Source organism: Mesoplodon bidens, assembly GCF_964165515.1.
Source record: "Mesoplodon bidens genome assembly, chromosome: 4".
Lineage (NCBI taxonomy): Eukaryota > Metazoa > Chordata > Mammalia > Artiodactyla > Ziphiidae > Mesoplodon > Mesoplodon bidens.
In genome coordinates, this window is record NC_138160.1 from 111,065,932 (window position 1) to 111,080,209 (window position 14,278).

General features: G+C 35.7%; 1 protein-coding gene across 2 annotated transcripts in view; it reads left to right on the plus strand.

Annotated features, from left to right (window-relative positions):
- Positions 1-14,278, plus strand: part of LYRM7 (LYR motif containing 7) — a 37,825-nt gene that overhangs the window by 5,053 nt on the left and 18,494 nt on the right. The window contains exons 2-4 of one of the 2 annotated variants that reach the window (XM_081232766.1): positions 2,663-2,735; positions 4,031-4,101; positions 9,102-9,183. In XM_081232766.1, the coding sequence (XP_081088892.1) occupies positions 2,663-2,735; positions 4,031-4,101; positions 9,102-9,183 (226 nt within the window). The remainder of the gene's footprint in view (positions 1-2,662; positions 2,736-4,030; positions 4,102-9,101; positions 9,184-14,278) is intronic. The other variant, XM_081232767.1, reaches the window with a different exon arrangement.

The window sequence follows — 14,278 nt, forward strand, 5'->3', positions numbered from 1 at the left end:
AATTTAGATTTGTATTTCCCAGATGGCTAATTATGTTGAGCATCTTTTCATGGCCTTAATGGCCATTTGTGTGTCTTCTTTTGACAAATGTCTATTCAAATCCTTTGCCTATTTTTAAATTAGTTTTTTATTTGAATTGTAGAAGTTCTTTATACATTCTAGATACTAGCCCATTTTCAGGTATATGATTTATAAATATTTTCTTTCCTTCTGTGGGTTGTCTTTTCTCTTTCTTGATAGTGTCCTTTCCCTTTATCTTTTTAAAATAATTTTTTTAGTTTTTATAAAGGGGATAAATGTGTAAAATTTAAGAAGTCAAATAGTGTTACACAGAAACCAGTAGGTGTCTACTTCCTTCTACATACTCCCAATTCCTGCTTCCCATATATAAGCACTTTTAATCATTTTACTTATTTTTTCTGATATTTACCTCCATGTTTCTAAATAACATGTTTAAACTATTATTGATTTTTTTTTCTCTTTGGGGATATTTATTGACCTTTGTCTATGAAAGTTGAGGACTAAGTTCCCCCTTATACCCTCTTCCTCTCAATATACAGATTTTGGTGAAGCAGTTTTTCATCTTTGATATTAATATGACTATATAGAACTTGTCCACAGCTGAGCCCTCTAATATAAATATATGATTACGTTGCCTTTCTTTTCTAAGTCTTAGTTTTTCTTTCTTTTAATATGTATTTATTTAGCTGCACCAAGTCTTAGTTTCATCATGCGGACTCTTAGTTGCGTTATGCGGGATCTAGTTCCCCGCCCGGCCAGGGATTGAACCCAGGCCCCCTGCATTGGGAGCATGGAGTCTTAACCACTGGACCACCAGGGAAGTCCCAGTTTTTCTTGAAGTTAATAACTGTCTTGTTTTTATCATCATTTTCCTACATAGCTATTTCTGAACTCTGAGCAAAACTGATGTCTACTAGTATCGTTTTTTCCTAACAGCATCTTTTGTAGAGCAATATAGCCTTTTGCTATAGTCCAGACTAGTTGCTTTCTATGCTGGCTGCACAAATGCTGACCTATATTTGTCCTTCACCATCATCTCTGCCTCTCCTATGTTGGATCACCTGTGTCCATCATTCCCATTTTTTTTCTTTTGTGATTCATCTCCTTATTTTGGTGTAGCACAATCTTCTATAGCTTTCCAAGAAAGGGCGTATGGCAAATAAGAGACTTTGCATTTCTAAACATGTTTATTTGCCATTGCAGTTAGGTGATAGTTTGGATATGTATGGTGTTTTAAGCTGGACATTTTATACAAAAGTTGAAGATTTTATACCATTGTCTTCTCACAGTGATGCTATTTAGAAATCAGATACCATTCTGATTTTCTACTTTTTATACGTTAACTGTTTTTTTCCTTCCAAGATTATTCATAGGTTTTGTGTTCAGCACTTGATGGAGGCTGTTTTCTTTGTTCTGTCTTGTTGGAGATCTGTGAATACAACTGTTGGTCCATCTAGACTACTCCTTTAATTTTCTTATCCTTTCTCTCCTTATTTTGTATCTCTGAATTCTAATTCAACTTTTGGAGTAGTTTTTCTCAACTTAATCTTTGCTATCACTCTTTTGATATCCAAGAGTTTGGGGGCATTTTCTGAATGTTCCTTTTTAAATTTACTCTAAGTTCTTTTTATTGTTACTCCATGTTTGCAATAATTTATGTGTCTGAGAAGGTTCTTTGTGGTTGGTCAGTCTTTGTTTTATTTTTATGTTTTCTGCTCCCTGTTTTCTGTTTCCGTTTTGGTATCTGCCTTTGATGTTTTAGGTTTTCTAGTATATGTAAAATACTTAGAATAGTGCCTAGCGCACAGGATACACTTAGTAAAGTTTAGGTATTGTTATCTGGTGAATGGACTTGGGGAAAGGAGGGAATGGTGCAGAGTGACAAATCTTTGTCAGTAGTCTAAGCAAGAGATAGGGAGAGGTCTGAACTTAAATTGTTTTGGGTGATGGAGAATAAACAAAAGATTAGAGAAATATCCCTACAGTTTCTACATGAGGAATAAGGTAGATTTAAAGAATGACCTAGGGATTTCTGGCTTGGGAAATCCATTGTTTTCCATAACTGAAATTGAGAAGACAGAAGAAAGAACAATATTGGGGGGACAATATTGAATACCTTTTTGTTTGTTTTTTTTTTAGCACAGTCTTAGAAAATTGAGAAGTCTCAGCATTCCACTTCTTTTTTGAGAAAGCACAATTAAACCTGCCTAAATTATCTGAAACATCTTCCTCTGGGCTCTTCTAAGATGTAGTATATTCATGAGTTTGTGTGCATGTGTGTATGACGTTAAGAGCAGATGAAGTTCTCAGGTTAAGCAAAATAAGAACAAATACCAGACTGGTAAAGTTGGTTAACTTAGCAAACTAGTTTTGGCAGGGGGAATCATTAACTTTTTAACCATTCTCGTATTGTTTTGTTTCAAAGAATTTTGTATTGTTTTTGTAAATACATAAGGCAAAATTTTTTTTAATTTAAAGATAAATAATCAAGGGAAAGTTATTTTGGCCAACCCTTATTTTCACCAGCTATTTCAAAAAATAGTCTAAAAAACAAACAGAAAATAAATACTGTTTAATCCATGTAATTATGTAAAATGTGAAATTTTTTCTTTTGAGGTCTGAATTCTAATTTTCTTTATAGGTTTTACAGCTCTTTAAAACTCTGCACAGGACCAGACAACAAGTCTTTAAAAATGATGCTAGGGCATTAGAAGGTAAGTTTATATTTTGCCCCTTTGGAGCAAGTCCATTCTTTAGGTGACTGCTAATAATACAAGAGACCATGTATGGTGGTCAAGACCTATATTGGGGAATGACCTTCACGATCTCTCCCCTAATGTTTTTTTAAATAAAGATGAGTTTACCTTACCCTTCTTTGAGAAGTATCTACAAAGAAAAAATTTTAAAGATCAAGTTTTCATAAAAAATCAGGAAAAAAAAAGATCAGAATTTCAGTGTGCTCCATTACTTGCCTTATGTTCAAGCCATGAAACTCATTTGTCTATTATATAATCAAATTTTCACATCCTCTAGGACCAGATACTACCATATTGTTAATGCCTTGTGTCTTTCTAGAAGTGACAGGAGCTATGAAAGAGAAACTATCACAAATGATTCCAAATTCAGTATTTCACTGTTTAAAGTGGTTTCTGTCTTATCCGGAACTCAGAGCTCTAAAGCTTAGGTTCTGTGTTGGTCATACTCAGTTTCTAAACCTCTTTAAGAGGGCACCTTGGAGGAGGGGGGGAGGGATAAATTGGGATATTGGGATTGACATATACACACCACTATATATAAAATAGATAACTAATAAGGACCTACTGTATAGCACAGGGAACTCTTTTTTTTTTTTTTTTTTTCCTGCAGTATGAGGGCCTCTCACTGACGTGGCCTCTCCATTGCGGAGCACAGTCTCCGGATGCGCAGGCCCAGCGGCCATAGCTCACGGGCCCAGCTGCTCCATGGCATGTGGGATCCTCCTGGTCTGGGGCACGAACCCGTGTCCCCTGCATCAGCAGGCGGACTGTCAACCACTGCGCCACCAGGGAAGCCCAAATTTCTTATTTTTATACTTTGTTTTACACGGGGCAAAATTATTTTTTCTACTAGAGAAGTAGTAGATATATGTATATAGCATATAGTATCATAGTATAATGAATAATATGTAAATTATTGGGACAGGAATTATGAATTAGAAAAACAGGGACTTCCCTGGTTGTCCAGTGGGTAAGACTCCATGCTCCCAATGCAGGGGGCCCCAGTTTGATCCCTAGTCGGGGGAACTAGATCCCGCATGAATGCCACAACTAAGAGTCCGTATGCCGCAACTAAGAATTCCACATGCCACAGCTAAAGATCCCACATGCCGCAACAAAGGATCTCCCATACCACAGTGAAGATCCTGCGTGCCACAACTAACACCTGGTGCTGCCAAAATAAATAAATAAATATTTAAAAAGGAAAAAGAAAGAAAAGCAAATAACTATATACATATTTTTTCTTTTTCTAGCAGCCAGAATAAAGATAAATGAAGAATTCAAATGTAAGAAAAGTGAAACTTCTCCTAAGAAGATAGAAGAGGTACAGTAATTAAGTTTTTCAATTATAATAAAACTCAAATTTTAGCAACTAGAGGAAATGATAAAAATAGAGGGATTATATGAAATAAAAATCATTACTTGATAGTTAAAGCAAGCCATCACAACTATAGATAACCTTCACTTGTTTGGTTTGGCTCACCTTCTCAGGGTCATCTGCCTACACCCTTAAGATAGCAAGTTGCCTGGTGAAAAGAACATGAGTGTAGCCATGATCAAAGCAAGAGCAGCTGAACCAACCCAGAAGTTCACAGAAATGCTGTCTTCATCTAAGTCAAGTGACTGAAACTAAGGAGAGTGAGTGTTGTGGTAACTCACTCAGAGTTACACAGATGGAACATCTACTCATTTAGCTCAACTAGACAGAATTTTTTTTAAAATTCATATCTTGGCTGTGGAAGTTAACCAGCCAGAGTTTATGAACTATTCTTGCTTTGCCTTCTGTATTTGCATTTTAGTCACTTGCCACAGTTGAAGACAATCTACTAACACTAGTCGGTGAGCTCCCTAGTATTCCCAGTACATGTTCATTGAAAAAGTGCACAATGATTCTTTTCCTGTATAAAATCATATGCATATATACATTGTCTCTGTCTTAGGAAGGAACACTGCTTCCTAGGTGTTCCTGTATCTAACTTTGTATAAATGTAGGGAAAGGACCATTAGGAAGAAAATGAAAAATGAAACATTATTTGCTGGGATAATTAAGATTCCAAGAATTGGTTTGGTAAAGAGGAAGGTACAAATTAGAGAAATTCTTCCATGTTTAAGAGAATTTCCACATAGTGAAAAAAAATTTTTTTATACAAATACTTTTCTACTTAGTAGAAAAAATGCTATTTTTGAAATAGTAAATATCTATGATAAACTAATGTGACAAAATGAGATAGCCTAAGGATTTCTTTCCCTATAACATAAAGAAAAAAGGAGATTTCACTTAAGTGTATGATAGGGCAAACAGGGACTATGTAATTTTTATTCATGAAAGAAGTTAAAATGACATTCTAATCAGGTCATGACTTGAAGAGAAGTTAAAATGTATATACTGAAATTTGTACTATTTTGCTATTTGGTAGACTGATTAATAACAATATGGTACAGGTATACCTCGTTTTATTGTGCTTCGCTTTATTGCACTTCACAGAATCTGTGTTTTTTTACAAATTGAAGGTTTGGGGCAACCCTGCATTGTCAGATGCTGGTTAGCATTTTTTAGTAATAAGGTGTTTTTAATTAAGGTACGCAGATTGTTTTTTTAGACATAATGCTGTTGCACACTTAATAGACTACTGTATATTGTAAACATAACTTATATGCAGTTGGAAACCAAAAAATTCATATGACTCACTTTATTATGATATTTGTTTTATTGTGGTGGTCTGGAACTGAACCCACAATATCTCTGAGGTATGCCTGTAAGTGTTTTTAAATTTTGAAGTCATGATTTAAAAATTTTTTAATTGAGGTCTGTTTATATTAACTAAACTGGAAAAATGAACTACCATCTCCCAAATTAATTTCACCTGTAGAACACTAACATTAAGCACTCCTTTTTTTTTATATATAAATTTATTTATTTTATTTATTTATTTTTGGTTGTGCACAGGCTTTCTCTAGTTGTGGTGAGCGGGGGCTACTCTTCATTGTGGTGTGCCGGCTTCTCATTGTGGTGGCTTCTCTTGTTGTGGAGCATGAGCTGTAGGCACGCAGGCTTCAGTAGTTGTGGCTCGTGGGCTCTAGAGCACAGGCTCAGTAGTTGTGGTGCACAGGCTTAGTTGCTCCACGGCATGTGGGATCTTCATGGATCAGAGCTCAAACCCATGTCCCCTGCATTGGCAGGCAGATTCTTAACCACTGCACCACCAGGGAAGCCCACATTAAGCACTCTTGAAATTAGATATTTGTTATATACAAGTGTATATTTTATACTTTCTGTAACTCTGCATATATTAAATACTTAGTAGTTTTTAGATAATTACATTGTCATGTATTGTCATGAAGTCTTGGCACCAAAAGGAATCGTAGGCATCCTCTTGACCAGCAGTTCTCAAACTTTTTGGTTTCAAGACCACTTTACCTTCCGAAAAACTGAAGACCCCAAAAAGTGCTATTTATATGTTATGCCTATCAGTATTTACCATATTAGGATTTAAAACTGAGAAATTTTAAAAATATATGTAGATTAAATAATTTTAAAATAATAAGCTCATTACCTATTAAATACAATATTTATGAAAAATAACTATATTTTCCGAAAAATTTAGTAAGAAGAAAGGCATTATTTTATATTTTTGCAAATCTCTTTAATGTCTGACTTAATAGGAGTCAGCTAAATTCTCATACCTGCTTCCTCATTCAATCTGGCACTGTATGTTTGTTTGTTTTTTGGGGTTTTTTTTTGCGGTACGCGGGCCTCTCACTGTTGTGGCCTCTCCCGTTGCGGAGCACAGGCTCCGGACTCGCAGGCTCAGCGGCCATGGCTAACGGGCCCAGCCGCTCCGCGGCATGTGGGACCTTCCCGGACTGGGGCACGAACCCGTGTCCCCTGCATCGGCAGGTAGACTCTCAACCACTGCGCCACCAGGGAAGCCCAACTGTATGTTTTTTTAGATTGAATTATATGAAGAAAATTCAGCCTTATGCAGATATGTAGTTGGAAGAGGGTAGGTGTATATATTACACTTTTCAAATAATTGTGAATATTCTTTGATATCAGACCTCAACAAGTGGTAAATTTCTTTAAAGGTTAGATGCAGTGCGGGACTCTGGTATCTGTTAGACCAATGGATGTGTGTGGGTGTGTGTATTTATCCTTTGCTGGGGTGGTTCCTAGGACTTATACATACCACATCCTGCTCATCCCCTTTGATCTCCCATAATCCCTTGTTTCTCATCTAGCCTTGTTTCTAGCCTTAAACCTAAGACTCAGCTCAGTTTATGCACCTCCAGTGGGTGAGGAGGCACATTGTTTTTCTTTCTCTCCCCTTCTAAGCCCCTTCTCAGCTCTGTAGGGAGGTGAGGCTTTGCTCTCTTACAGCCTTCTCCATTTCAATTAATGGCAGCTCCCTCCTTTTGATGCTCAGACCAAAACCCTCGGTGCTCTCATTTTCGACTGCTTTCCTTCTCTCACATTTACATCCAATCTGGCAGCAAATCCTGTTGACTTAACCTTCAAAATATACCCAGAATTCAACCACTTCTTATTTGCCCTATTATTATTTCCTGGTTCAAGCCATCATTATTTCTCACTGGGTTGTTACAGCAGCCTCCTAGTGGGTCTTGTTGCTTCTGCCCTAACTCGCTGCAGCCTATTCTCAATACTTATAAAGGCAGTGAGCCTTTTAAAAAAAGGCATATCCCATCAATCCTCTGCTCACAATCCCCATGGCTCCTCATCCCATTCAAATTAAAATCTAAAGTCTCTACCTACCATGACCTATAACACTGTATCATCTGACCCCTGTTAACCTCCTGCCTCAATTCACCACATACTTCTCACTTTTCCAATCTCAGTGCCTTCTTTGAGGGTGCTTCAGTTTACCAAGAACTTTCCTATCTCAGGCCATTTATGCTGTTGCTTCTTCCTAGGATATCCTTCTCCAATATGCCCTTCTCTGATATGGTAAGTATTGATAGGTATAACATATAAATCTGTTGGTCATTTAGCAGACCAACAGATTTTAATCTGTCTTTCCCTTTGAATGGATCTTTTAGTCATGCATGTTTTGTAACATCATGCACTGATGATTTGGAAAATGTAGGTTCACCAAGTAATGCAGATCTTCCAAATGTTGACATAGTTCAATATGTAATATTTTAAAATTACATCTTAATATCCATCTCATCAGAAAAATCTTTAAGTATTGGGAAGCTGTCAATACTTACAGTGACAGATACAGCTTCTCCAGAATTCTGATTTTTGCTTGAAAGCTTGAATTTTATCATTGCCATTAAATACTGTCAGTTGTTTTCTTAAAGTGACATACTCATTTCACCTATCTGCCAGTTACCCAAATCTGAATAAACAGAGTTTGTCTATAAAAGTAAAAATGGTATTCCAAAGAGAAAACTCTACTTGTGCTCACAACTCAAACAATGCAGACAGCTCTAGTATTATGAAAATAATTTTGACTTTATGGGTCCCCTGAAAGGGTCTCAAGGTCCACAGCTTTGAGACTCACTGTTTTAGTTCAGTTCTTCATTTTGCAATGATGAGTTCTGAAACTTAGTGAGTAGGTATTAACCCAAGGCCATACACTTGATGACAGAGCCAGAGTTGGGAGTCCCAAGTATTCTGCCTCCTGATCCAGTACTCTTTCTAGTGTTCAGAACATCCAACTCTACAGTAAAAGAAAGATTCAGCCCCTCTCAAAAAAACAAAATGCACATTTTAAACACATTGTAAAATATATATTACAACAAAAAATACTCCAAATCTGTTTTGGAACGAAATATGGAATGGATAGATAAAAGGTAAAAGTATACACGTGTCTGAGCTTTCTGTATGCTTGGAATGGTTACAAAAAGTTAAAGGCAAGGGGCTTCCCTGGTGGCACGGTGGTTAAGAATCCATCTGCCAATGCAGGAGTCACAGGTTCGAGCCCTGGTCCAGGAAGGTCCCACATGCCACGGAGCAACTAAGCCCGTGCACCACAACTACTGAGCCTGCACTCTAGAGCCTGCCAGCCACAACTACTGAAGCCTGCACTTCTAGAGCCCGTCCTCCACAACAAGAGAAGCCACTGCAATAAGCCTGTGTGCTTGTCGCAATTAGAGAAAGCCCGCGTGCAGCAACGAAGACCCAATGCAGCCAATAAATAAATAAATAAATAAATATATTCTTTAGAAAAAAAAAGTTAAAGGCAAGTATCACCTAAAAAGAATTGTAGTAAACCTTTAGTTTTCAAAAACAGTACATTCATGTGAACCATTGAAAAAACACAGAGGATTTAGTCTATTTTTTTTTGTTTGTTTTCTTAACAGCTAATAAAGATAGGTACTGATGTTGAGTTGATACTCAGAACATCTGTTCTACAAGGTATTCACACAGACCACAATACGCTGAGTAAGTAATATTAAAGAAAAATGTTGCTTGCAATGTATTTTAAACTATTGAGCAATTACAGTGCTTTTAATGCTGATTACTAAAACAACTTGATTTTGCCAGACAATGTGGTATATATTGTACACATTTATAAGGCTGTATTTTAAAATGCTGAATTATTAAAACTTTGTTTTACCAGACTTTTTTTTTTCTTTTATTTATTCTTTCTTTTTAATCTTAACCACTGGTTATACTGCAAAACTACAGTTACAAAGGCAGTATATGCATACCGCGATTTATTGCACTTCCCAGATAATGCATTTTTCACAAACTGAAGGTTTGTGGGCAAAACCCTGCGTCAAGCAAGACTATCGGTGCCATTTTTCTAACAGCATTTGCTCACTTGGTGTCTCGGTGTAACATTTTGGTAATTCTTGGAGTATTTCAAACTTTTTCATTATTACTCTATCTGTTATAGTGATCTGTGGTTAGTGGTCTTTGATGTTACTGCTACGACTTGCTGAAGGCTCAGATAATGGTTAGCATATTATAGCAATAAAGTATTTTTAAATTAATGTATGTACATTGTTTTTTTAGACATAATGCTATTAGACATTTAATAGACTATAGTATAGTGTAAACATAACTCTTATATGCTCTAGGAAACCCAAAATTGGTGTGATTTGCTTTATTGAGATACTTTATTGTAGTGGTCTGGAACCGAACCTGCAATATCTCGGAACTTTGCCTGTGTGACTGTTTTATAAAATGTATCTGGCATTCTTAATTTTCCTAGTATAATTTGTCACCTACCTAGACTATGTCTATTTCTTTATCTTTTCTCCTATGATTCTACTATTTTAATTCAGAAGAATTGGGATTATACAAAATGGTAATATAGTTGAGAATCCTCCATTATACCTCCAAACTCCTGGTGGGGCTTCAGCAGACTCTCATTTCACATAATATTTGGTTTTCATTCCCTGAAGTATTTTGGGGGACAGAAACAACAGCAAAGATACAAACAACATACAAACAGAAAAGTACACAATTTATAATAGTATAGCCCAGTGAATTTTCACCAAGTGAAATATCATGTAACCAACATCCACATCAAGTTATGTAATGTTACCACTTTCCCAAAAGCCCCCTCATGCCCTGATGTCCCTCCCCGTCAGCCCCTCCCCATAAGTATAACTACTGTCCTTTTAACACTATCAATTTTAACCTAATATAATAAAGTGTTTGAACTTTATGTAAATGGAATCATATAAGATTTCTGTTTTGTCTGGCTTCTTTCTCTCAATATTATATTTGTGAGATTCATCTTTATCATTGTGTGTAGCAACATTTCTGTGAATATTATATGAGTGAAACTTCCGTGTCATATGGTATGTGTTCATTCAGCTTTAATAGGTACTGCTAACCAGCTTTCCAAAGTAGTTAGACTAAGTTACACTTGCAGCAGTGGTATCTGAGAATTCCAGTTGCTTTATATCTTCACCAGCTCTTTGATACTGTGCATCTCTTAATTTTAGAGTTTCTGGTGGTTATGTAATGGTATCACATTGTGATTTTAATTTGCATTTCTCTGGTAATTAATGAAGGACTTTTCAGTTGTTTAATGGCCATTTGGATATTCTCTTTTATGAAGTGGCTGTTCAAGTCGTTTGCCCATTTTTCTAAGAGGTTATCTGCCTTTTTATTATTGATTTGAAGAAATTCTTTGTATGTTCTGAATATAAATTCTTTGTTGGATTTATATTATAAGAATCTTATAAGAATTCTCATATTCTTATATTATATTATTATATTATTATATATTATATTATTCTTATAAGAATCTTCTGCTTTTTGTCTTGCTTTTTCGTTTTGCTGTTTTTATCTTTTGATGAGAAGGTCTTAATTTTAATGTAGTCCAGTTTATCCCTTTTTTCCTTTATGGTTAATATTTTTCTGAGTCTTATTTAAGAAATCTTTTCCTGTCTCAAGCAAGGTCATGAAGAGATTATCCTATGATTCTTCCAAAAGCTTTATTGTTTGGTCTTTTTCATTTGGTTGTTTATATCAACTAGAGTTGATTTTTGTATATGGTATGAGATAGGCGTCAAGATTTATTTTTTTACATCTGAATATTCAGTTGATCCAGCATCATTTATTGAAAAGACCACTCTTTCCCCACTGCACTGTAGGGCCACCTTTATCATAAAATCAAATAACTATATATGTGTGCATCTGTTTCTGGACTTTATAATCTCTTCAATTAGTTTGTTTTTCTGTCCTTGCATCTCAAACCATAATGTCTTGATTACTACAGCCTTACAGTAAATCTTAATATCTAGTAGTACATGTCCTATAGGGCTTTTAAAGTTATTTTTAGTTCATGAGTATTTATCAGAAATTATCAGATCCAGTTATATTTCTAAGGGCAATAAACATGGTTAATCCTAAATTGAAAATTTGTAGTCATTGTCTTTAATCTTAATAATAATCTTTAGAGCTTCTGTGTACTATAGCCAAAATTTTATATGGGTAATTACAGCAAAATATTATCTTTATTATATGAATAAAAATTTAGGTTATTTCAGATAACTAAATTTGATAGCTACATTTCAGAAGCCTGGTTTTAAATATGATAATATTGTTTTAAATTTCTTTTTTTTTTTGGTTTTCTGTATAGTTTAATTTTCCCACAAGATTGAAAATTTTGACTCTTACATGATTATTAGTATTTAATGCTATATTGCCTTAATAAAGGCCTCATTCTTTCTGTTAAGTTATATATGGGTCTCTTTTTCCTACTTTACTCCTATGGGTTTAAGATAGAACAAATTTGAGTCTTTAATCTCTGTTTTAAGAAGTTACTTTAAGTAAAATTCCTCCACATATTTTAGCAATGTCTTTACTGACATACAGAAGTGAGAGGAATTAAAATTCTTCTTGGCTAGAAAATAGAGTTGTGACTGTGTATCTCTAAAAAAGATCAGATAAAGTCCCAACATGAAAAATAATAGAAACTGAAAATAATGAAATGAAACTTCATCTGCAAAAGTAATTACCTGTATGCGTAAATTCTCAATCCATCTCTTTTTTTCTCCCTTCTAAATAATATCTACAGTAGAAATTAAATACTGACTAGCAGAAAGAACTCTTTATCCTAAATAATTTCTCATTTTTTCCTTTTAAAAAAGACTGCTTTCCTTATCCTTGAAGACAATTTCACTATTCTTTATTATAGATATAATAATTTCATCATTTGAGAAAAACTCCTTATTTTTAAAATCTAAAAAATATTGGGAGGGCTTCCCTGGTGGCGCAGTGGTTGAGAGTCCGCCTGCCGATGCAGGGGACGTGGGTTCGTGCCCTGGTCCGGGAAGATCCCGCATGCCGCGGAGCGGCTGGGCCCGTGAGCCATGGCCTCTGAACCTGCACGTCCGGAGCCTGTGCTCCGCAACGGGAGAGGCCACAGCAGTGAGAGGCCCACGCACTGCAAAAAAAAAAAAAAAAAAAAAAAAAATTGGGAAAATGATTTTCTTTCCAAGTATTCCCTATTTTTTTTTGTATTTTTATTTTTGGTATGATCACAGGTACATGAATTTAGATTAATCATAATTTTTAATTCATATCAGTCTCATCATTGGTCCATTCTAGCCTTCTTAGGTTTTCTGTAGAAAAGTAAAAACTAACTATGACTTAGAACAATGAGTTAATTTCAGTATTTTTCTATACTTGCTTTGTCATTGACTATTGACATTTTCAAAGCCCTCTTTCTAATATGGATATTGGTCAACTGGTTTCAGTGTTGGCCTTTATCAAACATATATTCTATAGACAGTAACCAAATGTATGGTTATAGATGGTACCAAGAAAACTCAAGACTTTAGGGCTACATATTTACTTAGTTTCTGAGTAGCATTATCCATGTTTTTTTGTGTGTGTGTGTGGTACGCGGGCCTCTCACTGCCGTGGCCTCTCCCGTTGCAGAGCACAGGCTCCAGACACGCAGGCCCAGCAGCCATGGCTCACGGGCCCAGCCACTCCGCGGCATGTGGGATCCTCCTGGCCCGGGGCACGAACCCGTGTCCCCTGCATCGGCAGGCTGACTCTCAACCACTGCGCCACCAGGGAAGTCCCTATCCATGTTTTTTTAACTTCCTCTCTGGCATATATGTAAGACAAACAAAATAGGAGCATGCTTCTGATCATGTGTGATACATTTTTTTAAAAACAGTATATACCCTTTCATATGCTCTCATGGTACCTTGTAATCTCCCTTCAGAGTATTTAACCCAGCTTGCCATTGGGTATTATCTTTGTGATGTGTGTATGTGCTTTATTTCTCTCTCTGGTGCTAGATATTAGACTCCCTGAGGGCAGGAACTGTCTCACTCATTATTTTATCTATAGTTATTCATGAATATTTGTTAATTGTAGGAAAAAATACCCTTTCTGATCCAGAGTTTACCTTTATTGTTCCATCATCATTTTTCTCCCTAGTGGTTCAATATACTTTGGACCTTTGGACAGTTGCTTTTCTTCCTTTTCTCTTATCCTTTTACAAGATTTTATGCAGCACACCATTTAGATAGGGTTTAGAGAACACGTAGCATGCTGTTTTTTGTTTGTTTGTTTTAAATGGATGAATAATCTCATACCATGGATTTGATGTACCACAATGCAACCATTTTAGCATTCATGCCACCTACAAAGGATCTCAAAGTCACCAGAGAGCAATATTATATTGCTGAGAATTAAAACAAACATGGGTGAGATGAATGATGAACTAGTAAAGATGGAGGATGATGGATAAACATTTCTGCCTATGGATGGAAGAATGTTTTTTGAGATATGTGCTTCAAGGTCAGAGGCTTTAAGAAGACATATTTTCTGGCTAGGGTGCTTGTGCAGAAAAGCAGAGGATATCTGCATATTTAACAGGGTCCCCAGAATTTGAGCTCTTTGAGATCAGAGGCCTATATCGTGAGTCTTCTCCATATTTCACAGAGTGGATATTGCTGAAGAAAAAAAGGTTAAATATATTCTTTGCATTGTGTTACCTAAGTGATTGTAAAATAAGGTGTTTTTTGTTTTTGTTTTAATTGGAAAATAATAGAGA